The 27,074-nt window shown below is 41.1% G+C and overlaps 1 protein-coding gene across 2 annotated transcripts in view; it reads right to left on the reverse strand.

Annotated features, from left to right (window-relative positions):
• Nucleotides 1-27,074, reverse strand: part of GALNT4 (polypeptide N-acetylgalactosaminyltransferase 4) — a 145,009-nt gene that overhangs the window by 18,057 nt on the left and 99,878 nt on the right. For both annotated transcript variants that reach the window (XM_083188374.1, XM_083188373.1), the window contains exons 6-7: nt 12,930-13,047; nt 1,657-1,833 (exon numbers count right to left, since the gene is read on the reverse strand). In XM_083188374.1, the coding sequence (XP_083044500.1) occupies nt 1,657-1,833; nt 12,930-13,047 (295 nt within the window). The remainder of the gene's footprint in view (nt 1-1,656; nt 1,834-12,929; nt 13,048-27,074) is intronic.

Raw genomic sequence — 27,074 nt, forward strand, 5'->3', positions numbered from 1 at the left:
TCATCACAAAGATGATTGAATTTGGGTGAAATGCTTTGATAATTTAGAATATGCGCTTTATCACTTTAATTTATCAGCATAACCCTTGATTCAATACTTTGATACTTTTGTAACCAGCCAAACTTTTAATGTAACACTTACAATATTTAATGACGTGTTGGCCCAGTTCATGACCTGACTTCTATTGCAATGAAGTGTCTATGATGTCAATGTGTACTGATATTATTTGTACACTGAACAGCTGCTTGCATGTAAGTCTAAGAGTGCAATTCAGTGAGTTTATTAAACAAGAGCTAGTATAATGTGATACTGCCTGTGAAAAAAGGCTATTGTTTGCTGCAGCAATTTATTCATTGCTGTTTGTTCGGGACCATATACAGTGGCACGGTGTTGTTGCTTCACGGACTGTATTATTAAATCTCATAGCTGTGATGTTGAGAATTTATACACTAGTATAGACCATGGAAAAGGACTGGCAGCGGTCAAATATTTCTTAAACATGGAGACCATACAAGGAAGAAATTATTTAATGACAACCTTATTAAGATTTGTGTTGACCAAACATTATTTTGTGTGCAACAAGACATTCCACCTCCAGGTTAGAGGGACAGCTATGGGGGCTACATGTGCCCTGACTTATGCTAACCTCTTCCTGGGGTGGTGGGAGAAGGAACTGGTCTTGGGGAGAAGTTGGAGCAATAATCTGAACATATTATGGCTGCGTTTCATAGACAATATCTTGATTGTCTGGGAAGGTGAGAAAGCCCTATTTGAAGAATTCATCACATGTCTGAATACAAATAACCTGAATTTAAGGCTTACAACAGAAATCAGTCAAGATAAAACCAATTTTCTGGATCTCACAATTAAAATTGGAACTGATGGATATCTCATAACAGATCTATATCGCAAACAGAGGGCATTCAACAGCCTATTACATGCTACAAGTTCCCATTTACCCTCAACTATAAAAGGAATACCAAATGGAGAGGCACTTCAAATAAAAAGAAACTGTTCAGATCCCGAAAGTCACAAAACGAGGAACAAAGAACTGAAAAACCGTCTAAGAGGTAGGAGATAGAAGTCAGGTCGTGGTTAGATTTCCAGCAGGAACTGGGCACAGAGCCAACACATCATTATAGATTGTAAGTGTTACATTAAAACCAGTAACACAAACTTTGGCTGGATACAAAAGTATACAAGTATTGAATCAAGGGTTACGCTGATTAAATAATACTGAAAGGAAAATAGAATTTAAAGTGATAAAGCGCATATTCTAAATTATCAAAGCATTTTACCCAAATTCAATCATCTTTGTGACGAAATAAGAAAGGAAATTAAAGACACACACACACCCACCCACCCAGCCGGGTTGGTCACAGTTTATTTTAAATCAATTTATTTCTTCACACAATCTACGAACAGTTTTAAAAATTTTGCTGTGGCAACAGATCAGTATTTTACAATTAACTAATTCTTCCTTCTTTCTCTTTCTACTTCTAATCCACGAGTCTGAGGTTGCGCCCCTTAAACCAGAATAATTCAGTATGAACTTAATAATAAGGGGTCTACTTGGAAAACACACAAATAATTAGTCCTTGTGTGGGTGTTTCTCTTGTACTACTATTTAGTGACTATGCACTGCTTTTGAAATACCTTTCTGGCAGGTGGATTCCTGTTGTAAAAATGTTCCTTATAGCCATCCATCCACACTTCAGCAGCACGTGCGGTGTTCTGCAGAAAATTTGGCCTGGCATAAGGGGCTTTCTTAGGAAAAACATGTCCCACATGAGAACAGGGGTGAATCTCAAGAGTCCCGCCACACTGCCACACCTGTAATGGATGTTAGAAGAAATACAATATTTGCTTAAGGAGACCAATGATTACATTATTTATTGCAACAGGAGTACAAATACCCATGGATCAGGTTTTAAACATTCTTCCCTAGAAAGTTTTGTCTCAGGTTCAATGCTTATTATTAAATGCAAGTATTGTAATAATTAGGTTACAGAATAAAAAAGAGGAGGGTAAGAGACAATAACTGCAAATGAAACATAGTATGGTATACTGTAGTAAGCATAATGTTCTGATGATTTAGAACATACGCAGGGATGCACTGTATACACAGTTTAGAGATAGTATTAGTAAAAATGCAACAAATATAAATGCCTTCTTTGTCCACTCATACAAAGTAAAATAAAGTACTCCAATATCTTACTGAACCTATATGTAAAAGTTAAGCTTACAGATTGTAAGCTTATGAGCTGGGCCCCCTTACCTGTTTGCTGTCTGTTTTTACTTAGCCTTGTTTTAGTACTGTTTTGTTGAATATGCTGGTGCAGGGCTTATAGAGAGATTGCCTAGGCCCAAGTCAAGTCAAGCACGCAAATAGTACATTTTTTTTTGCATAATTTTTTTAAAGGGGGCATGGCCAAACAGCTATGATTAGGATGTGTCCCCTTTTAAATATGAGTAAATAAACTATGGTGCCGATCAGAATGGGGGTGACAGGTAAGGGTGCGTGTGTGAGGGTGGAGTGTGAACACTTTCAAGAAGTGAGTGCCCAGGTAATTAGTGCCCCCTCTCTGTGCCAATGTTCTGGCACTGTATAGGTAATTAACAATAAACCAAGAAAAAAGCTAAAAACTATGACTAACAGAGTATTAACAGGGTAGTATACACAGATGGAGACACAGTCATCTAGTCCATGGAGTTTGTCCCACCACCTCGTCACAGCATGCCTAGTCGCTCGGGGATGTGCTAAGGCTAATGGCAATCTTCAGAATCCATATTGGGTCTGATTTAATGGGCCCATTATACGCTAGAGACACATAGTACCATATAAAAGAGAAGACTATTGACTTTCGGAGTAGACTAACTACTAGTTTAAGTGCCACCGGCAAGGCAAGCAGCAAGCAACCGCTTTTGAAGTCCCCTCCAATTTTCTGCCCAGCTTGCAGAGGCTTCTGGCTTCCTCTGCAGGTGCGCCATCCCTGGACTGCGGGGACCTTATTGTGAGCAATCCTGGCTCAGGTGGGTCAGCTCCTGCCAGGTGCTCAGCTCGGCTTGTGGACCAGAGCTAAAGGTTGATTGTTGCAGTGTCTGTGCCTGTCAGCAACCACTGTGTTTTAACTAGTGTAATGAGATGCACCTTCAGCTTGCCCCTTAGACTTGTAAAACCTATGCCACTGCTCGCTCCATAGATCGCTTCCACAAAGCCCTGGTCCACGCTTGGTAGCCATTTTGTTAACCCGCTCTGTGCTTGAGTCTGGCCTGGTATGGATAGTACGGTGACCATATGCTCGCTCTATCCCCATAGCCTCTATGTGTTTTAATAGCAAAACGAGATGCAAGTTTTGCCTGAGCTTGTTTTGTACTGTACTGTACTGTACAAATGGAGCCGCAGCGCTATTTGCAGAAAGTGAGAAGTATGTATGCCCCATTCGCAGCAATGGGACACGCAAACGTCACACCCAAGCACGTCCCATTCTCGGCAAATGGTGCGGCCCCATCTGTAGTTCAATCCTTTGCTGTATTAGTAGAGCGTCACCCACCTAGTGGTGAAGATGTGTAGTGCATGCATATTTGTATGGCATGCCTCAATGCGTCTGAGCGCACAGTTGGGATGAATAAGCATGGCTCCATCTGTATAGAGTCCTTTTACTATGGATCACATATTCAATGCGATATGGGCGAGATTTTACCACCCAGGATCGCATTGCAATATGCAATCATATCAGCAACTTTTAACACGAAGTACAGACAAAGTCAGGGGCTCCAAAAGGAGCCCGCCCCTGCGATGTACTCTGCCAGATGCCAGGGGATCTCAACATGCGCTGTCAGTGTTGAGTCAGAATGTATGGTAAGTAATCCCCACTGCTCGTGCTGCCAAGGAATAATATCCAAAGGGTCCGCTTTCCTTCTAACGTGTTTCGCTCCTATGCTGGGAGTTTTATCAAACAATAGTATAACTGGTATTTATGTAGTACCAGCGCGCCCACTAAGCAATTTACTTAGTGGGCTATTCTGCGTAAGGAAATCGCATTGCATCGCATGTCCTGTTTTAGTGCCGTATGATGCGTGCGATGCGATCATCCTAAGTAATTTATTCACTGCTCTCTCACCCCGGGCTTATTGCATCACATGCCATCGCACCTCATGCAAAATCACATGCGATTTCATAGGGTGCGATGCAATTAACTGTACTACACAGCAATGACATGCATTGTGATTTTTAGGCACACCCCCCCCACCACTATCCATGCCACCCCGAAGCATGGCGAGCGCAGCGAGCCCCGCGAGGGGCGGCAGAACGCGTTATATAGTGTGGCGAGCGTAGCAAGCCACCAAGCCCGAAGAATGGCGAGCGTAGCGTGCCCCTCGAGGGAACGCAGTATATTTTACATGTATTCCGCGTCCGCTCACTATGCGACGTGGATAGTGGGGGTATGAAAAGGTCGGGAGGACGCGTACCGCCACCGCTGGCCACACTTCGGAGTGGCGTGGATAGTGGGGGGGGGGGGGTTTAGGAACACATTCACACCTGCCATACCATACATCTGACACAGTAATGAGGACATGTATTAACGATGAACTTTAAATTTACTTGACAATTAATAAAGATAACACATTAATTAATTACATTTATAAACAGAAATCAAGTGATACAACAAGAATAATGATAATTATTGAAGAAAAAAGAAAAAGAATAATAGAGTCACTATGAAGGCAGTTAATTTTGCCTTGGGAAGCAGCGTCAGAGCATAGAGAATGCGGCGAAGGGGATTAGTAGTGCCCAGAGTCTTCCTCCACATGAACTCTTCCAGGTACAAGTCCAAATTTTTGCGGGACGTGTCTCTTTGGCGCTTGTTTCACCATTTACATGCCCCCCACAGCCACTCAATTTTTTGCGTGTGAACCCCTGACTCTGGGTCCACAAAGTTAAATCGATGGTTCACACGCACATGCTCATATCCTGCCTGCTGAAGCTGCTCCGTGTTGTAGGCCCTCCAACAATCCGAATAGATCATCGATCCAGGAGCAACAAAATCGTTGATGGCGGCCATCAACGTACTGGCATCTCTCTTCTCAACCAGTCTCCCTGCAAATCCCTCCAAAAATCCACTGCTGAGGCAGCATCCTTCCCATATGATTTTTACGCTTCACGAAGAGGCTTTCGTCCACTTCGACCACCATGCCTATGGGGCTGGGAAATAAAGTGCATAGTGCATGCCTCCCGCATCAAGCCGTTGTACTGCACTGCTGTTTTGATAGACATTTGCAGTTCCTGGTCACAATATGCCACACTTGTCATATCCTCCGCCCAAGAATAGATAAAGCGGACAGGTGTGAGGAAGGGTAAACGGCACCCCGGGAACCACCGCTCGGAGGCTGACCTTTTTGCGGCAGGCCTTAATGTGGCAGCCCCACATGCTTTCCTTCAGGGATAGTCGAATCGGGTACCCGTTCACACAATTTTGCGTGACTGGCAGCAACTGGTGGCACTGGAAAAACATTACAGCCTCCTCCTCCTCCTCTGTATTTGGCAAGGTGAACATGGTGACTTGTTTACCTGCCATCACTGTCACCTCTGTTGTGTTCTCAGCTCTCCCTGATGCAGCCATTACTGTCAGTTATTCACCTCAGACTGAATCTGACAGGGACCGGTAACACTTACGCAAGTTCTGACTGACTACGCTTATTCTAAAAACACAGCTACGGTAACTGCCAAACGTCCATACCATATTAACTACTGAGATTTGCATGCACGCATCGCATAGCACTAAAACGGGCCGTGCGATGCGATTTCCTTACGTTAGCGTATGTATGTTAATTGGGCACCCTGGTACTACATAAGTACCCTATAACTCTCTCCAGGACCCAATTTTATCCTTTGTTCTGGATTGTAATTGGTGTATACTTAATTGCTGATTTTACATACCAGTTCTGATCCACCTCTCACTGAAATTACTTTATTAATTTCCACTGATACAGTATATATAGGAAGAATGTCTACATTTTTATACATAAACGATTTGCATTAGTGTATTCGCACTATTATCATATATAAATATCACAATATAAAAAATAAATAAAATTGATATTTTTTTAAAACAGTCAGCGGCTGGGATACGTACTCTGTACCTTCGCTATCCCAAGCCATTGCACTACCTCCAGGCCATCGCTCCAGTCCTATCTGCATAGTGAAATTTCCCAAATGTATCTTCTACATAGAGAAAATAGTGACAAATGCGGTTTTCACCAATGGACTGCTACACATTTATAAAATAGTAATAGGAGTATTCTATTCTTTTATGTATTTGATATAGATCATGCATCTGATTCATATCAAATACATAAAAGAAACAGCAAAAAAAACAGTGTGCGGTCTACCCGCCCAACAGCTACCAGCTCCTGGCTCATGGAGCCTGGTCCTGGTTGCAGAAATACAGGGGGGGGGGGGGGGGGGAGGGTAGTTGGGGTCCCCTGTATTTCTTTCACCAGCACCAGGCTCATGGCCCGGTCTGTGTATGCCCCATTACAGTATTTTAACATCAATAGTTTTTACATTTTTCAAAACAATGGGGGGAGGGGGGGACGACAGAAGGGAAGAAGGGGTGGGGGGGGGGGTAAGGTCAGTCAACAAAAGGAAGAGGACAGTCTTAAAAAACAAAACATAGCATGATATAAGACAATACAATCTCTTACGGGGTTACAATTCAAATATCCGCAGCTATTAAATAAATATGAAATAAATAAAGAACTTGGCCCTAAGTGGATTCAATTGGACTTATAAGGTCAGCACCTTCACCGTCCGTAACGAAGGCCTTCCAGGGGTTCCAATGGGCTAAGGAGGATTGGGTAGAGATATATGTTAGGGAATGGTCTAGCTCCATTAAGAAGTGTGAATGGACTTTGATACAGGAGGGGGGTGATGCTGGTTTCCAGCACTGTGCCAAAGCAGCCCGAGCTGCGATGCATATATGACCAACAACGTGGTGTGAATGAGGGGGATGAGAGGAGAGGGCATCAGGGATAGGGTTAGGGCTTTATTAATAAGGCCAAAGATATCTTTCCAAAAGGGTATTATATATGGGCAGGACCAAAAGACATGGAACAAATGAGCAACTTCTCTGCAAAGGCGCCAACAGAACTTCGAACAAGAGGGCCAAATCGTATGGAGTCTGTCCGGCGCGAGATATAACCTATGTAGTAATTTGATGTGCATCTCAGTGTGATTCAAGCACTTGGTCATTTTATATGAAGATTAAAGATGTTCTTCCATTGGGTCTCCTGCAACACACAGCCAATATCTACTTCCCAAGGGTTTGAGCCTTGGACTTGGGGGATGGAATCGATTCTAAGAGTGTTCTATACCAAAATGAGATCTCTCCTTTAGAATCTTTGTTGGAAAGTCTAGTAATTATATCCGCTAAAAAGGGTGTTGGTACTATTGAGGAGAACTCAAGGCTATTCCACCAGTGGTTTCTTTGATAGTACTGCAATCTATCGGAGTCAGGAAAAGCAAAGCGTTTTTGTAAATCTGAGAAAGAGCTAAAAAAAAAAGCCCATTCAACAAGTCGCCAAGCTTGATCCCTCTCGAGTTCCATTTATTTGGATTAAGGTTGGAATGATACAGGCTAGAGTATGTAGGGATATTGAGGGTAAAGTTGTGGAATTTACTAGATATAGCATGAGTCAATCTGTCCCAAATAACTAGGGAAGCCCAAGTAGATGAAGCCCAAGTAGATGGGAGGAGGTTTAAGGTTTTTGGGCGTGTTAGTAGGTAGCCAAAGTAAGTCTCTCAAAGGGAATTTAGGACAAGCTATTTCCTCCAGACACGTCCACCCCTGAACCTCCGTCTGAACAAAGAAGGTCTTAAGTTGAGCCAAGAGGGCTGCCTCTTCGTACACAGTATTTTAAAATAACTTTTCATTCATCATAATGACCTGTATATAAGAATTCTCTTTTTTTACAGGACACTTTTTTAATTTCTTTGAATTTTTATAAGGAATGTGAGCGACGCCGGCATTTTTGGTGGATAGTCTGCACATCTCTCACAGAGATGTTGGCACTCATAGGGTTAAACAGTGGTATTCTTTGTCTGCAGTAACATAACTGGAATCCAGTATTACTGCATATCAGCTGCCATAAAATTTACCATGAAAAGCAACCGCTGTCACGGAATGTCAGGTGTGACAAAGGTGGGAGAGGCTCATGCATAGCAACACATTTCACACCCAGAGTAATGGAAAGCTGTAATGTAAATTGTCTTTTAACCCTTTGAGTGCCAACGTTGCTGTAAGAGATCCTCAAAATATCTGCTAAATAATGCCAGCATCGCTTTCAGCGACTGTTCTTTTAGCATAAAAAAATACAAACAAAGCCAGGTTAATTAATTGATGTTTAGTTAAATATTCCACCCAAAGCAAAAACAGTCGCTGTGAGCAACACTGGCATTTTTTAGCAGATATTTTGAGGATCTCTCACAGCAATGCTGGCACTCAAGAGTTAAGAGACTCAATTGTATTATAATGATTCCTTCAATTCAATTTTTTTCTAACCTTTATACATGTCAGAAGAAATCTCCAGCTCACATGTATCATTTATGTTTAGAATGATAGCAGTCTGAAGATGTGTACACAAGCATTGATTTACTTTCGATTCGATTTGCTTTTGATTTCCCCAATCCCTTTCGGTTTGACCTTTGCTTTCCATTCGATTTCACATTCAATCTGCACATTTGCATTCTATATAGATTTCTATGTGCATTCAAGGCACAGTGTACACATTTGATTTACTGGATTCAATATTTCCTTGCCTACAGAGTCTATTTGTCTTTTCCATATACAGAAAACAGGAGCACGCATCGAATCGAATGCCGTTCGAAAGCATCCTAAAAACCGTTCAATTTCGATTCAATTTAGCTTCTACACGCAAAGTCATATTGAAAACCTGTTAAAATCGAAGCGTGTGCACACACCGTTAGGGTAATTCACAGACGTATATAAACATGATGTTTTTACGACTATTCAGCGAACATGTAGATCAGGTATTGCACCGTCGCATGTAGTGCTCCCATGCTGCAACCTAACTGACAGCATGTCATTCACTGGGAGTGGCAAGGCCAGGGTCTGAGTCTTCAGACAGAGATTTCCTGTCCTCAGCAGAGTGTACAGCCCTGGTCATCCTGTGTAACCTGAGGGTTACACATATGGCAGATGCTCATACAGGTGATTAAGCATGCAGGAGTCATTTAGTCATTCAAGCACCTCTTGCTACTTTTGAAAAATTTGGTACCAGCAGACACAGATGATGTACAAACGGCATCCATTTATGAATCAAAGCAGGACTATGCATCATTGTGGTCCATAGCATAATATTGGTTCTTATTCTATCCAAGATTAAAATTTGTATGTAATGTGTAATATAACTAAAGTGAAATCATGTGCATTGATTGTGTAGGTGCTGGGTAGGTTTAAGGAGTGCTTAGCACAAAGAGTATTCTGACTCATTCACCCATCAGTAAAGTGACAGTGGAATTATGGGCCGATTCATGATTGCTCCTAGCAAACCGAATTTGGCCCCAGCTTCGATGGTTGGGGTTTGGCAAGTTACACACTCAACTGTTCACTGCCAGGAGGGAAAGCCAGGGGCGGACAAAGCGCAATTGGTAAATAAAACCTAGCATTGGTAAATAAAAGTCAGTTCAGACTGACTTTTATTTGCAAAGGCAGGAGAAATCATTTGATGGTGGGCAACCATGGGAGGTGATGTTTTCTCATTCACATCACCTTGATTTTGTTTCCGAGGGGATTTGGCAGGGGGGGCGCACTCAGTAAACAGCGAATGTCCACTACTTAGTGTGTGTATGTATGTATGCATGTATATATATATATATATATATATATATATATATATATATATATATATATATATATATAATTATTATGACCACTTGACACTTATACTCAGATCGGCCATAATTTCATGTTGTTGCCGCTAGAGGGAAAGATAGCTATAAAAAGGGAATGCAGGACAAGTGAAGCATCAATTGCATGGTGTTGCTTGCGAAGAAATGGGCAAAAACGTGATTTTAACTAAGATTGAACGTGGTATGATTTTAGGTGCTCGAACCGTCTGAACCAGTATCAGCAAAACGGCTGCACTTGTGAAGTGTTCCAGAGCAGTAGTTATTAATGTTTACAGAGAGTGGACTACCAAGCAGAAAACTGGGTCTCACCGTCAGGCTTGTGGTCGTCATAGGCTACTGAATGCTCGATCTAAAAGGAAACTTGCCAGAGTTGTCCAGTCCAACAGAAGAGCAACAGTACGTCAAATTGCAGGGAATCTTAATCAAGGAGTATCTGCGAAGGTCTCTGAATGAACTGTACGCCGCACATTACATTGTATAGGTTATGGAAGCCGACGACCTGTTTGAAAGCCTCTACTGCCTTGAACAAGAGCAGATGTCTCCAGTTCGCAAAGAAGCACAAGGATTGGACAGTAGATGACTGGAAAGGGTCATGTGGTCTGATGAATCGCAGTTTCAATTACACCATGCAGATGGCAGGGTGCGAATAGGGAGAAAACAGCACGAAAGCATCGACGCCAACTGCATTGCCACAACACTTCAAGCTGGTGGAGGCAATATTATGGTTTGGGGGATGTTTTATTGGCATTGTATGGGTCCTTTGATTCCTGTGGAACAACGTCTGAATGGCGAAGGGTACTTCAGTGTTATCGCAGATCAAGTACATCCTGTTAAGTTAATGGTGAACCCTGCAAGGGATGGATACTTCCAGCAGGACAATGCTCCCTGTCAAAAAGCTGGCATTGTCCGCAGATGGTTCGAAGAGCATGACAGAGACTTTACCGTGCTTAGTTGGCCTGCACAATCACCAGATCTCAATCCAATTAAGGAATTGGAAAGTACAGTTCATCGGATATGGTCTCAAATTCCTCATACCACCTACCACCATCTCATAGAGTCCATGCCAAGAAGAATCCATGCAGCATTAAGGGCAAAAGGTGGTCCAACATTGTATTGAGGTGGTGGTCATAATAATTTGGCCATTCAGTGCATATACACTGCTCAAAAAAATAAAGGGAACACTTACATAACACATCCTAGATCTGAATGAATGAACAGGGCGCCAGTGGCAAATTTGCCCATCTTGGTGTTCTCTGGCAAATGCCAAACGTCCTGCATGGTGTTGGGCTTTAAGTACAACTCCCACCTGTGGACGTCGGGCCCTCATAACACCCTCATGGAGTCTGTTTCTAGTGTTCCCCCTAGGAATTATGGGGGGCAGGGCGCTGGTTTGGCGGACCGGGCACGCCGACGTCACGGCGGGGGGCGTGCCCGGGCCGCCACGTCATGGCGGGGGTGTGCCCGGGCCGCCGCGTCACGCTAGGGGGCGTGCCCGGGCTGCCGCGTCACACTAGGGGGCGTGCCCGGGCCGCCGCGTCAATACAGGAGGCGTGCCCGGGCCGCTACGTCACCCCAGGAGGCGTGCCCGGGCCGCCGCATCACCCCAGGAGGCGTGCCCGGGCCGCCGCATCGTGGAGGGGCTTGCCCGGCCATGACTACGTCACTGAGCTGCCGGGACGTAGCCATGGCCAAGCCCCCTTCAGCGATGCGACGGCCCGGGCACTCCGGCGGGCAGAATGCAGGCTGATTTAGCGGAGCGCTGCTAATGGGGCAGGGCGCATTTTGCCCTTTAAAAATCGGGCAGGGCGCAGCGCCCCGCTAAAAAAGCCTAGCGGGAACACTAGTTTCTGACCGTTTGAGTAGACACATGCACATTTGTGGCCTGCTGGAGGTCATTTTGCAGGGCTCTGGCAGTGCTCCTCCTGTTCCTCCTTGCACAAAGGCTGAGATAGCGATCCTGCTGCTGGGTTGGTGCCCTCCTATGGCCTCCTCCACATCTCCTGATGTACTGGCCTGTCTCCTGGTAGTGCCTCCATGCTCTGGACACTACGCTGAGACACAGCAAACCTTCTTGCCATAGCTCGCATTGATGTGCCATCCTGAATGAGCTGCACTACCTGAGCCATTTGTGTGGGTTGTAGACTCTGTCTCATGCTACCACTACAGTGAAAGCACCACCAGCTTTCAAAAGTGACCAAAACATCAGCCAGAAAGCATAGGAGCTGAGAATGGTCTGTTGTCACCACCTGCAGAACAACTCCTTTATTGCGGGTCAATTGCTAACTGTCTATAATTTCCACCTGTTGTCTATTCCATTTGCACAACAGCATGCAAAATTGATTGTCAATCAGAGTTGCTCCTAAGTGGACAGTTTGATTTCACCGAAGTGTGATTGACTTGGAGTTACATTGTGTTGTTTAGGTGTTCCCTTTATTTTTTTGAGCAGTGTGTATATATTTAATTTATATTGTGGTAAAGCCAGCATTCCCCAAAATTAAAGTAATGTGGAGGATCCAGACCAGGTTTTGGAAGCAGTAGCAGAATCCTAGGTGTGTAAGAAGCAGCACCTGGGATTTCGTGATAGAAGGGTTTCCAGGGCTGAGTCATCTTGCTCTCGATGGTGGAATATCTACCCGAATGATAGGCCGGGGCTGTTAAAGGATAGGGACCATTGGAGCCTTTTAAGATGCTGCTACTGCTTGTAAAACTGACTGCATGTGGATTGAACCTGCTATGATGTAACCTGCTGCTGAGAATAAACTACAAAGTCATCATCTGAGACCCTGTGCTTGTGATACTTGTTACAATTAGATAGATAGATAGATAGATAGATAGATATAGCATAAAGCTGTATCATGATCTTTGTTTCCTGCGTAGGTTTTAAATTACAATCATACTGCATCAGTGAGACAGGAGCCTCATAAAACTATTATGTGCAATTGGAGATATGAAACATGAATTTGCAATTGTTAATTCAGTTTTCAGCAATACGCACCCTAAAAGAGAGCTCCAAGTTCTCTCCTCCCCAAACTTCCATGCCCATGTCATAAGTACCAAGGTATTCAAAATATTTCTTGCTTACAGCAAACAATCCACCAGCCATTGTCGGAGACCTGAAATGAAAATATGTAAATAAAGTGCAGACACCAACACAATCATAATGTTCAGGTGGGCTGCCCTGATTGTGTCACTTTGTTCTTAGTGAAGATACAGTATTACATTTGTGAGACATAAAATGTAATAAGCCTGTAAGAAGTCGGAGATTCAGGACTTGTGAAAAAATCCCCTTATTTTTTAGTGGCAATATATAAAAAGCAAAAGCAGGTTGGTTTTGCCTTGCAAATGATTATGCTAGAATACCTGTATTTATAAAGAACCAAAGTCTTTATAAATACATTACATTTAGCCCCAAAAGTATTACATTTAGCCCCAAAAGTATTACATTTAACCCCATGTCTCTAGTTAACATCCAAGGCATAGAGGATGGAGAATTACTGTATGAGTGGCCCAATAAGCCCTGAAGAAGGAGACATGTCATCTACCACATAAAAAAAAAAAAGTTATAATAATAATTCTGAAATGGCGTGAATAAACCTTGTGAAATCTGGTCACAACATCTGTTTCTCCTGGGACCAGTGTTCCCTCTAAGCTGTGCGCGCGTGCACACCTCGACGAGTGTGCGCACAGACATTACAACATAGCGCACATAGCAGCAGTGGTCCCTTTTTGCAGTTGTGGACTCAATTAATGTGTGTTTCACCCATTAACTACATTGTGTGCTGTGTTTTGAATGTTTAAATGTTTAATATAATTTTGAAGTAAAGTTAACACAAATGCTGAACATCATTTTCCAGTTATATATAAGTGACGCACAAAAATGTTAATTTCCTTCCAAAATTGCACAGCCAAAATCTTTAGCCGCACACAGCCTTCGTAAAATTAGAGGGAACATTGCCTGGGACTATAGCTCATTTTAGCAAACCTAGGAACAGTCCTGTCCTAACCAGTGTGGAATAGGTCAACTCCATATACAAATGGAGCTGCTCCATTCGGCACCCTGTGCCAGCCGTCGGAAGGGGGTGCACATGCATGAGATGCGCGCACGTACAAGGTTCTATACAAGTCCTCTGGGTGCCGCTGCTTGATTTGTTTCATATATATGTAAAATGTAAATAGCTGGCTCATTTGAACCATGTTTAGCGGTCGCTAGGATTTGCAACTTTATACATATACAGTATGTGTGCACTATATGAATAACTGGTAAGAAATAAATAGAAAAAAATGTTTTTTGTTTCAGGTATAAATATGGCTAAATAATATACAACAGACTTATTTTACAGAATATCCCACAGATCTGGTGAATTTTGATGGCAAGTCAACAGCTTGAACTCATTGTCATGATCCTCAAATCAATATAAATAGTATACAAAATGTGTGGATCAATTCCGAATAAAATTGTATTAATGGATAAGGAAGCAGACAAATTTGTTTTATTTACAGTTTCTTATATTCATATTTTGTTGCGCTTTACAATTGGTCTTAATGTTTTAATATTAGTTTGATTAGACAGTAAAAATGTTGAATTGATACTATATAGAATAGAGCAGCCAACCACTTTTAAAATAGAGCTGAATAATCTACTATCATTGTTAATTATTATATAGCTAATTAAAAGCTCTTAAAAATGATGGACATCAAAGCCTGATTATACGGGCGGTTGCTACTCACAGAGGAGCTGCTGGGTTTCTGGAACTCCTGCTGCTGCTGGAAGACAGGGCGCTTTCATGCTGAGCAGGTTTGTGTGTGTGCTGCTGGCACACCATAGAGGTGAGGAGCAGCATTAGCCTTCATATAAATACATAGATACAAAGAATGTGTGCTGAAGGCTTAACTTTATAAACCAGTAATTAAGAAAATACCCAATTTCACACTTTGTGCCACTAACAATTATACATTTTTGGAAATAAGACAGTGCAAATATATAGTTAAGTACAAGATTAAACAAATTAAGCTAATGAGACATCTACTATACTATACGTTAGTCAACAGACTACTAGAATCAACCAATTGTTTACTTTGTTACACTTGGCTTCAAATGAACAGCAACTCTATCAATGAACTTCTTAGATGTCCTCAGTAATTGCTAGTGTCATCTTGGCAGCTCAACCAGCCAAACTGGAACAACAGCTTTTGAATACTGAAGAAACTTATGACATAGGGAAATGAGGAATTACAACTTCTCACTTAATACAGCTCATATATCCAGGTTTAAAGCTGGATACATAGTGAAAGGTGTTTCTTTTATTAAACTGAACATATGGGAATATCAAAGTCTAAAGTTATAAATTGTACATATTGCACCTACGACAAACAGTCCACAGAAAATCAATACTTATCCTAAATACTTTACACACTATTTAGTAAAGTCAGTAAAAATTACGCCATCTGGATAAAAAGAGACAGCTACCCGATACAAGTGACCCGTAATATGCAGCATTGTTTCATCTGTTACATTATGCCAAGTTATTTGTCCAAGAATTACTAATCCCAATGATTTAATATATTATTAGCAAATAAAGATGCTAATTTAAGAAAAAATATATAGACGCATGGGATTCACTACATGAGGCAGAGCGCCAAAGTCAAAGTTTCCGGTGCCACATAGGGCAAACATAATCGAATGTATAAATGAGGCACAGAAAAAAAGAGTTGCCATTATTCTTGTCAAGACTACACCCTATAACAGTGGTCAGGGAACTCGGTCCTCATTACCCCACACAGTGCATGTTTTGCTGGTAACCCAGCAGCTGCACAGGTGTACTAATTACTCACAGACACATTTATAAGGTCCGCAGGTGGAGTTAATTATTTCACTTGTGATTCTGTGAGACCTGCAAAACATGCACTGCGTGGGGTAATGGGGACAGAGTTCCCTGACCACTACCCTATAACATGTATACTTTTATATGTAGACAGGTGGCACTCTTCGTGACATGAATGAACTACAAAGCCCCTCTTTACAATGACAATTAATGTAATCCCAAAAACAACATTTACACTGTATTTCAGCCCTGCCACAAAAGAACAAGCTGACATATGAAAATATGCGCCATCATCATCACAAAAAGGGCTTCACATGCAAGAATATTGCATCTAATAAAATTTCGCCTCAATTAAATTATTTATCAGATCAACAACTTTAAGGAGAGAATTTAAATAGCTGTGATGCTTCAGGGCACCCAAGAATGTACAACAAGTGCCAGGACCATCTCTAAAGTTGATTCAGCTGTGGGTTCGAGGCACCACCTGTGCAAATCTTGCTCAGGAATTGCAGCGGCAGGTGCGAGTGCGTATGCATGCACAGTGAGGCGTAGACTTTTTGAGGATGGCCTGGTGTCAAAAAGGGCAGCAAAGAAGCCACTTGTCTCCAGGAAAAACATCAGTGACATACTGATATTCTGCAAATGGTACAGGGAATGAACTGCTGAGGACGGGGTAAAGTCATTATAGAGAACAAGGAAATATTGTCTCTTTGTTGTCGCATGGGTTATAGAAAAGAGAGTAATTTTAAAAATTAAGATCATTAAAATATATCATGTAACATGAAAAATAAAAAAGGTTAATGAAATTAGTATTCAATTATACAAAGAAGGCTGTGTGTGTTTTAATTTTACTGTGTGTGGCTTTAATTTAGTTTTATTTCAATATCATTATGGGATGTGTTGTATTGTGGAGGATTAAGCTTATTTAAACATTGAATTTCCAATGGTGGATATATATATATCCACTCTTTCTTAGATAGAAGTGGTGGGAATGTATCCAGATATAAATTAAAGAAGTAATTTCGGCTACAATGGAGCTGTATCATGTTACAGCTAGTGGGTAATAAAGAAACACTATAACTTTGTTTCAAACTTACAGCCATATAAATATCATTAATGAACTAAAACAACCATGCCGCCTGCATAGTTAATAAACAGAGAAGCCGTACCATCAATAATATACATCCATACAGGTTCCCGACAATCTGAATAGGAACACGTGGCGGGATCTTGAGAAGACAATTGGTCCTCAGTCCTAATTTATTGGTTATGTAAGAAGCAAAAGGCAAAGCCATCATGAAACGCACGTCGGCAGCAAAGCTGTGTGCTTTTTTAGGATGTGTTGTTCAAATTGATAATCTCCTAGTAATAGCTTTATGTGGATACGATCTACGCTTAAGAGTGTAAATTTGAACACCCTAGTGACTACTAAAATTGAATGTCATTGCAGATAAGAACCACATGGCCAAAGTAGTATGCCCGCATATTTGAACAACAATCTTCATTTTTGTTGGCAGCCAATTACACTCTAAAATTCTGCAGGTAGGTTAAGAGGGAAGATATAGAGAGGGGATATACAACTTCATACAGTTTGGGCTGTGGTGGGAATCTAACCGGTGACCTTAAAACATTACTCCATTTGTACTGCCTGTAGTTATCACTGCATATGCAAAAATAAGGATAACAAATCCAAAATAGTGTTATTAAAAATCTTAATTTATTACATAAGCAAAAAATAGTTTTCAAATGTATAAAATCAATCATAATTGGAAAAAGTGGAGGCATTACCAGAAAGATGTGACTGAGGAGCACGTAGATGTCCTGGAGTTCAAGGCTCCCCAAGGACTTAGCTTACTCTGGTCCTTATTCAGATCTGATCGCAGTACAAATTTGTTTGGAAAATGGGCAAAACCATGTGCACTGCAGGTGGGGCAGATGTAACATGTACAGAGAGAGTTCGATTTGTGTGAGTTATTTTGTTTCTGTACAGGGTAAATACTGGCTGCATTAGTTTTACACAGCAATTTAGATTTCAGTTTCAACACACCCCACCCAAATTTAACTCTCTCTGCACATGTTACATCTGTCCCACCGCAGTGCACATGGTTTTGCCCATTTTCCAAACAAATTTGTATTGCGATCAGATCTGAATAAGGGCCTCTGTGTGCACTTCAGGAACCCCTTGTATCATAGCAAAGGGGTCCACCTGTCATAGGCCAACTATGGGCAATAAGCTTTTCTTCAGGACATTAACTGCCCCGTAGGTTCTCTTGGGAAGAGCATATCTTAAAATATGCAACAAATGCTTGCAACTCCTTTGGAGTTGAGAAATTAACTGTGTTTTTTCCCTCACTCTTACAGTTACTGCCAGTCTCCTCCAGCCCATTGACCTTTTGACAGGAGAGGAGATACCAAAATTCTCCTTTTAGCACAGCAGTTTATGTTTGACATTTACTTAAAACACTTGAACAGCAATTTAGATCAGCCTAATGTATTTAAAAATGTGATAAATAGGGAATAATAGCCTTCAGATAATTTTCAGGAAATTTGATTAAATGAAGTGTCCAATAAAAAAAAAGAAGTGTCCAATAAAAGCCTGAATCTTTGTAAAGCCCCGTACACACAGGGCAGCAGGATCTTTGTGCACCAGTGATGTGGTCACTGCCCGTGTTCTCAATAGAGAGAACACAGGTGATGACTAGATGCATGCAGTCGAAATCCAGTCACAAGATAACGCGCAGAACGTCTGTCGTCGGAGGCCATACACAAGGAGTGATCCGTGCTTCATTACTAAGCAATCTAGTCAGAAGGCTTAGAAATAGGGTTGAAATCGCCCCGGGTGTATGCCCCTTAAGTCTTGTACTTATTTCAGAGTAGGTGCAATCCAAGAAAGGTGTTTAGTAGCTGTAATATGACAGATCTGGACAAAGGTTTGAATGCTTAGAATAGGGTAATACCTATATGCTTGACTGATGATAGATATATCGGAGAAATTACCTGCTCCTGTCCATTTATAGTTTTTCCACTCTGAGTAACCTGCAAGCTGGAAAAAAATGTTGTCATGGCAGTAGAACTAATGGTTAGTCCATGCGGGGGCCGGCGGTGAGGGGTCATGCCCACGGGAACACCCAGCATTTCATGGGCGTTTTCATGTAGATCCACCCATGACGCTGATGCCGGAGGCGAGACAGCGGATGTCAGCTGCCCGCCCGCTTCCCGCACAGGGAGCTTGCAAATGTAAGACAACAGAGAGTAGTCTTACATCTGCGAGCGATGTAGAAATCGATGGTCACCTATGAAATTCGCAGCTTTGCGTGTGGACCAGAATACCATATCTCTGATCATTACACTTTTTGACAGGTGGTCATCAGAGAATGTTGTAGAATGTTGTGTATACTAATGACTAAGAAAGGCTGTGTGAAACTTCTCAATCACAAGAGGATTTTACGTGATGGCGTTTAGATATTATTTGCAATTGAATACGCTCTTGAATTTACCTGTACATTTATCAGGCTCTATTTTACTTTCCTGGACTCTCTAGTTCAGCTTGGGCCTCATTCTGAGGTGTGAATAGGCACCCTGAGGTGCTTTGAGACACTGACTTGGGGGTTGGTGGTTAGGTACCAATTTAAATTATGTAATGTCAAAGTAATATGCAAGCAAACAAAGTATATGAGCAAATCAAATCCTGTCCCTCAGGACAAATTTAAAATTAAGGATGACCTATTAACACAATTTTTATTTAGATTTCTTAAAAAGAAACTTTTGACCTAGAGGTTCTGTGAAAGAAAATTCTAATACACTAGGGTTGCCACAATTCAAAAAAGTTTTGCAACCACTGAAAAAAAGGCAAAAAAAGCAAGTAAATCTGGAACAAACCATGTTGCCATGCAATGGAAGCAAACACATTTTTTTTTTCTGTACAGGGCAAATATTGCCTGCTTTTGCATGTAGCCCACAAATGTTAAGCTAGGTACAGATTAGATTATGTGTCCTCATTGTGATATTACGAGTGATGGCATCATACTGTGAGGAGCGATGGTAGGGGTGTGGTGGGTATTGCGGAAACCATTCTGCATTCCACAGCATAGCTCTCGCTAGCAATATTCTCTGTCTCTGTACTCACTATATGATATGCATAAATATAATTAACAATGCTTGTTATCAAGCAAATAGTTTAATTTATTGTCTAGCGTGTACAAAGCTAGACAGCTTTATTTTTACACTACAATTTAGATTTTAGTTTTCTCACACTCAACCCAAATATCTAAATCTCTGCATATTTTACATCTGCCCCACCTATAGTGCAATATGGTTGTTCCCATGTATGTTACTTGCTTTTGTTTATTTGTTATATTTATTTTTTGCTTTACTTCAAAAACAGAAACAGAATCTTTGTCCTTAGTTAGAGATTCTTCAAGGAAAGAGAATAGGATTGTATTTTTTTACAGTACTATACAATCTGGAGAAAAACTGATGGTTAGATTATATGTACTATTATTGCTTCAAATAGGCAAAGATTCACAAATGAATGTATCCCAATGTATCCCTATACATTATTTTACTTGCTTTGTAAAAAGAACTGCCTGTTAAAGTGAAATATTTGCTGCATAAAATTTGACTATATTTGCTTTTAGATGGCATTTATTCCTGAGATATACTTTCTTTAACTAGTTGACAGTAGTAAAGGTTGAGTATCCTTTATACACATTATTCTGAAAACCATAGTCTCCAAAATGTACTTTTATTTTTTTGCTAAAAACCTACTGGCTACATCTGTAACTGGCACTACTGCAGAAATAACTTGTAAATGGCACTAAACATGTGCAAGTACATGATTGCTTGGCATTCAAATTCAGTGTCTGAGATTGTACACAAACTTTGTTTCATGTTTTAAAACCTTGTTTCTTGCACAAATAAAATATTTTTGTGTGATTTCATGTGTTTGATGTGCTTATACAAGATAAATGCAAGATAACTCAAGATACCTCATTCAAATATTAAAATATTCCAAAATACAGAAGTATAAAAAATTCTTCTGGTCCCGAGCATTTTGGATAAGGAATAATCAAACCATACAAGGTTGAACAAGCATTTAAGTACAAATAAAACACGTTCATGGAAAAATATGATACACGTCAGCAGCATGAAGACAAATATGTAATGAGAGACACATACAAACAAATGAGCTATGACATGCAAACCAACTTCAATCGGAGGTGAATGTTCAAATATTCTCTGTAAAGCGCTGCGTAATATGTATGCGCTATATAAATGACTGGTAATAAATAAATAATACAAATACATGTGTCAGGAATCGCGTTGCCCGTCTGTGTCCGCTTCCTTACCTGCGCACTGGTGTGTCTGGTGATGCAATTCCCTGATGAGCGCTGTACCCAGTCACTTCCCATGGCAAGATGTTCTTTGCATTTACCTCCTGGGGTTAATTGATGCTGTGACTGGCAGCCAATCAGAGACAGGCAGCGGGGATATAGGTCAGACCTCTGGCATTTGCTCCTCGCCTTGAACAACTTGTCTGATCCAGGAGTTATTTCCCAGAAGTCAGCGTTCTAGGCTCCAGGCTCCCTAGTTCCAGAGATACCTGTTCCAGTGCACCTGTGATCTGCCAATACAGTCCACAGATCTCAGGCTGACACCGCGCACAGCTTCCAGTCCGACAGTCCACAGCTCCCTGACTGACACAGTCCACAGCTCCCAAGCTAAGATTATAAGACCACAGTCTCAAGTCCTAAACCACCACCACTCTTTCCTCGGTTATAGGATGGTTAGGTGTGGGAATTCCGACAGAGGGATGCGACCTGTCCACCGATTGCAGTGAAGTCCAAATCTCCTTGCAAAGGTTCCTGGTGAAAACCATCGGTGGGGTTAGACTCCTTACCTCTACTCAGAGTCATGTCAACTCTACCACCTAGCTGTGTCCACGGTGCCCGGTGACATATGAACTGTGGTTACCTAAAGCATCCTGTGTTCCAATACCCAGAACCCTCCACATGCTCACTGAAGCCACAGCCGGGAACACATGATACCTGAGCTCCGACAACATGAATTCCAAAATTTAGGGCAGATTTGTAACCTTCCCTGGATGAGCAGCACAACCAGATTTCTGCTTAGTCTTAACTATCCATGAGTGTCGCAAAATAAAACGCCCATGCACCTTTATGTGGGTTAGCAAATGCAGTCTATAACTTCCCAGAACATCTGTCTGGGTTACTTAATATTTAGTAACCCAGTGGCTCTGCTATGGTACCACATGTTGTCCTCCACAGCATTTCCTGTAGTCCTGGGAAACGTAGTCCAGGATGGGTACTACCACAAACAAACGGACCAGCTGACCAAGTCATCCCCCCCCCCCCCCCCGTCTAATTTTATTATTTTCATTGTTTGGTTATAAGCGCTCATTTGATTATAGACAATTTAATAGAATATAACAAAAGCCACTGCCATGGTTTTATTTTTAATTATGTATACATATTTGCTAAGTAGGACAACTTACAAGGACAGTATGTGCATGTCCTACCCATGTGCACTCCAATCAAGATATCATATGATGCAGTGCAGTGGAAATATTTTTCAGTTACTAATACATTTCGGTCTGACTATACCAAAGCAAGCAACTGTGCTTCCCCACACAAGTGACTAATGGGAAATTCACTGACTCAGGCATGACCTGGTCCAGGGAAAGAAAGGTCCTTATATACAGTAGGTTGGTTACAGGATGTCAGTGCTGAGAATGCAGGTGGTCAGAACACCAACCCCGATACTGACATTTGTACACCAAGTATGCTAACCTTCTCCCCACCCAGAGCCAAAAACTAATCTACCCCCGGATACTTACGTTTATATCGCCATTTTACAACTATAAATTAAGCTTTTGCTTCAGTGACATTTTTATTTCAGTGATGAAACTTACAAACAAGATTTTTTTAATCGATATTCACAATAACAATATTAGCGTGCAAGTACTATATACTTAACGATCGGTGCTTCTGTGTCAGATCTACTCAATCGTGTCCTTGAAGTAGAAAGCAAGGTCTTTGTCAGTAATGAAGGTACTGTAGGTAGTATGTGTGTGGGAAGGTTGAAAGGAGATTTAAATACATAAAAAAAATAAGTTTCAACAGCAGTGAGTGAATGAAAGCATAGTGTATTAGGCAGCGACCAAGGTACTTTGTTAGTAGTTATAGACTGTAGACACTTCTGAAAATTTCTGAATGGGGTTAAAGGACTGATATTGTGGTCAGCATCGAGGGGATGGGGTTGGCAGATTGATACTAATAAGGTCGACAGTCAATCGGTAAAACACTACTGGTCGACAAATGAAAAAGGTTGACATATCTTAGGTTGACATGGTCAAAAGGTCGACATGTATAAAGTTGACATGAAAAAGTTTGACATGTTTTTAATTTTTTTTAAACTTTTTTTTTTCATATTTTAACATCCAAGTGGATATAGTTAGATTATAATAGTCGACACAGACACAAAAAGTGTGAAAAACTTATGTCGACCTTAATCATGTTGACCTATTGCTTGTGGCAACCTAGCAATCGTGTTGACCTTTTCTATGTTGACCTATTTGCTTGTGCCAATCTTTTCACTATGTTGACATAAGGTATGTCGACATTTTTCATGTGTCAACCTATGGCCTGTTGACCAAAAGTGGTCAGCCTTATCAGTGGCGACCCTATGACCCATACCCGCATTGATATGGAAGAACAGCTTGTGCTGCTTGTTAAAAAGTTGTAGAAAGCAAGGAAATTAAATAAGAAAAATGCTTATGTGCCCTTTTACCCCCACCACCTTGCAATACTGCCCAACAGTTTAGTGTATAAAAAGAAGAAAGTCCAGGCTATTGTAAAAATTGTGTAGTTGCACCTACTCATGCCATGAGGCTACCATGTTACGTATTTTTCCTTTTATTTATTTTTCACTAATGTGTAGACTTCAAGTAAAAAAAAAATATATATAGATATATATATTTATGCATTTTGATCTAGAATGCTTTACTAAATGTTTTTGTGTCAACCAGGGCCCAAAAGATCAGCACAAGAAAAATATTTAAAATTGACATCCAAGTACCATTAATCTGTAAACATTTCTGGTTTTCCCAATACATACAATGCAATCTGGCTTCCTGTGCATTAACACAGGGTTGCAGACTTTATAATTCTCCTCTCCGGGAGAAGCCCGGAGAGGACAGTTCCAGCAGCCGCGTGATGTCACTAAGCCCCACCGTCATGACGACAAACTGCCGAATTCACGGATCTCCGTGGAGGGGGCTGGGCTAAAATGACGCGATTGTGACATTTTAGCTCCGCCCCCTCCTCTGAGACCCAAGGATTGCGGCATTTTAATGCCGCAATCCGGGGCACAGGGGGTTCCCCCCTGAATCCGGGAGGGTTGCGCACCCTTCCGGGGGCTGGGAGGGGGTCCCGATTTTCGGGAGACTCCCGGCCATTCCGGGATAGTCGGCAACCCTGCATTAACATTAAGTTAATAAGTACCCACCATACCCCAAACTTTAGATATACTTGGCTCAATCCAACTAGGTGCAAGTATGGAAATGCAAAAATTAAACTTGCACAGCTGACACATAAGTAATCCAGTTAGAAAGGCTATAAGTGCATCAAAATTGGAAAAACCTTCTTGGTCCCTGACAAAGTGACAACTTCTTCGTGTAGTGACGATCTACAAACCACCAAGCCAGGAAGAGGATATTGTCAAGAGCATATTGCAGGACATCAATAAATGGCATTAAAAGGAGAGGTAATAATCATGGGAGACTTTAATCTACCTGATGTGAAGTGGGAGGAGTCTATTGCAAGTTCCACCAGAAGTAGGGACATTCTGAATTCCATGCAAGGAGCATCCCTCCAGTAATTGGTGAGGGAGCCCACTCGTAAGACGCAATATTAGATTAAATACTTAGAAATGTTGACAGAATAACTCAAGTAAATGTGGGTGAAAACCTGGGATCCAGTGACCATCAAGCAGTATGGTTCAGAATAAAGACAGAGACTGACTTATTACACACAAAAACAAAGGTGTTAGATTTTAGGAAGGTTGATATTTTAGAGATGCTAAGCGATTCTTTGAAACTTCAAAGAAGTGCAGAAGTGGTAAAAATTAAAAAGTGCAATACTAAATGCAACAGAACTTTGTGCCAAAAGAAGGAAAAGGAAGCCAGAGTTGTTTGCGAAAGAAGTAGCAAGCATCATGAAAGCAGAAAAGTTGGCCTTTAGGAAATATAAGCAAACGCAGAATAATAGATGTGAAAAAGCACAAGCTGAGGAGAAAATGGCCCAGTCAGTGGGTAAAGGGGGAGGAAACTTTTTTTAGGTATATAAGTGAAAGGAGCAAATAAAAAGTGGAATAATAACACTAAAGACTGATGGGATTATTCTGGTTCACTTCTGGCAAATTCCATGTGCACTGTACATGTGCAGAGAGATTAGATTTGGGTGAGTTATTTTGTTTCTATGCATGGAAAATACTGACTGCTTTATAGATTTCATTTTGAAGTAAAACCCCACCCAAATCTAACTCTCTATGCACATGTTGCATCAGCCCCCCCCCCCCCCCCCCTCCACCCCTTGCAGTGCACAAGGTTTTGTCCATCTCAAGGTGCGTACACACACGTACAGATTTTTCTGTCTGATCTATCTGGTGGGAACAAAAACCTGGAAATGTATGGGAGCATATGACAATCAAAAATTTCCACCCAAATGCAGGAAAACAGAAAAAATATGCGCTTTGATAAATTTGTTATATCAGAATAATTTAAACAATTTGTCTAAGCATATATTTTTTTCTGTTTTCCTGCACTTGGGTGGAAATTTTTGATTGTCATATGCTCCAATACATTTCCAGGTTTTTGTTCTCACCAGATAGATCAGACAGAAAAATCTGTACGTGTGTACGCACCTTTAGAAGGAATTTGCCAGAAGGAGTGAACCAGAATAACCCCCAGAGAATGGCAGTCTTCTTGAAGAAGACAATGTAATAGCAGATCATATTAATAATTATTTCTGCTCAGTGTTCACTGCTGAGAGAGTGGAAGGGGACACAGTTTCTGCTCAGTATTCACTACTGAAAGAGAGGGGAAGGGGTCACAGTTAAGTTGCAAGTATATTCAGAAATATTTTTCAAAGATTTTTCTTAAGATCTCATGTGCTTTCCTATGGATCTTTTGTTAAATCTTCTATCTTTCATGCAGCACGTAAGATCAGAAGTTTTAGTAAAAAGATCTACAGGAGCGCGCATCGGACCGAAATCGGCCAATTTTTGACCGACTATCGGTCGATATATCGGCCGATTTATCGGAATTCGGCCAAAAAATCTTTCTAGTGTGTGAGCACACTAGAACTTTTTTTTTTGCCCATTTTCCGATAAATCGGCCGATATAGCATCCAATGTTTATGGATAATCAGTCGAAAATCGGCCGATTGCTAAATCTTCTGATCTTACATGCTGCATGAAAGATCAGAAATTTAACAAAATATCCATAGGAACGCACATGAGATCTTCAGAAAAATCTTTGGTAAAGATGTGGCATGGCTGAAATCTTTGGTCCAGGACGGACCAAAGATTTCAAGGCTAATTTATGGACACATCTTAAGATCGCAGATCTTTCTAGTGTGTGGGCACCTTTAAAACAAAGAGCTGTACAATATATCAAAACCAGCAACTACAGGATCCTAAACAGCATGGGTTTACTGGGGGGAAATCATGTCAAACAAATCTTTTGCCTGGGTGACTAAAGTAATAGATCAAGGTGGGGCTGTAGATGTAGCTTATCTAGACTTTTAAGTAAAGCTTTTGACACTGTCCCACATCGCAGACTGGTATTTTAAAACGTTTCTAAAAACGGGTCTGCCAGCTAAAACCCCTTTTACACCGCATGCCTTTAAACTGTATTTCAGTGCAGTTTTTGTTCCTTCACAACACTGAACCCGTTTTAACCCATAGAAAACAGTGGATGAAAGAAAACGAGTCTGAAACGGGTAGGACCCTGCTTTATTACCGTTTAGAAATACCAGTTCAATAGAACCGGTAAATTCACTCTGCACCGCACCTTTCAGACTGCACAAATTACCATTTTAAAACGGTAAAAAAAATGGCAAAATAACGGGTAAAAAGTGCGGTCTGAAAGGGGCATTATTTGGGCATTTATTTAAAAAAAAGCAATGTTTTGTTTATAGACAAAAGTTATAAATCTACCAAAAAAAAGTTATTTTGGGGTAATTTGAGGTAATTACCCCCAATAATAACATGTAATAATTGTTACAAATCAACTAAAT

This window comes from Crinia signifera, chromosome 5, assembly GCF_055691185.1.
Source record: "Crinia signifera chromosome 5, ASM5569118v1, whole genome shotgun sequence".
Classification (NCBI taxonomy): domain Eukaryota; kingdom Metazoa; phylum Chordata; class Amphibia; order Anura; family Myobatrachidae; genus Crinia; species Crinia signifera.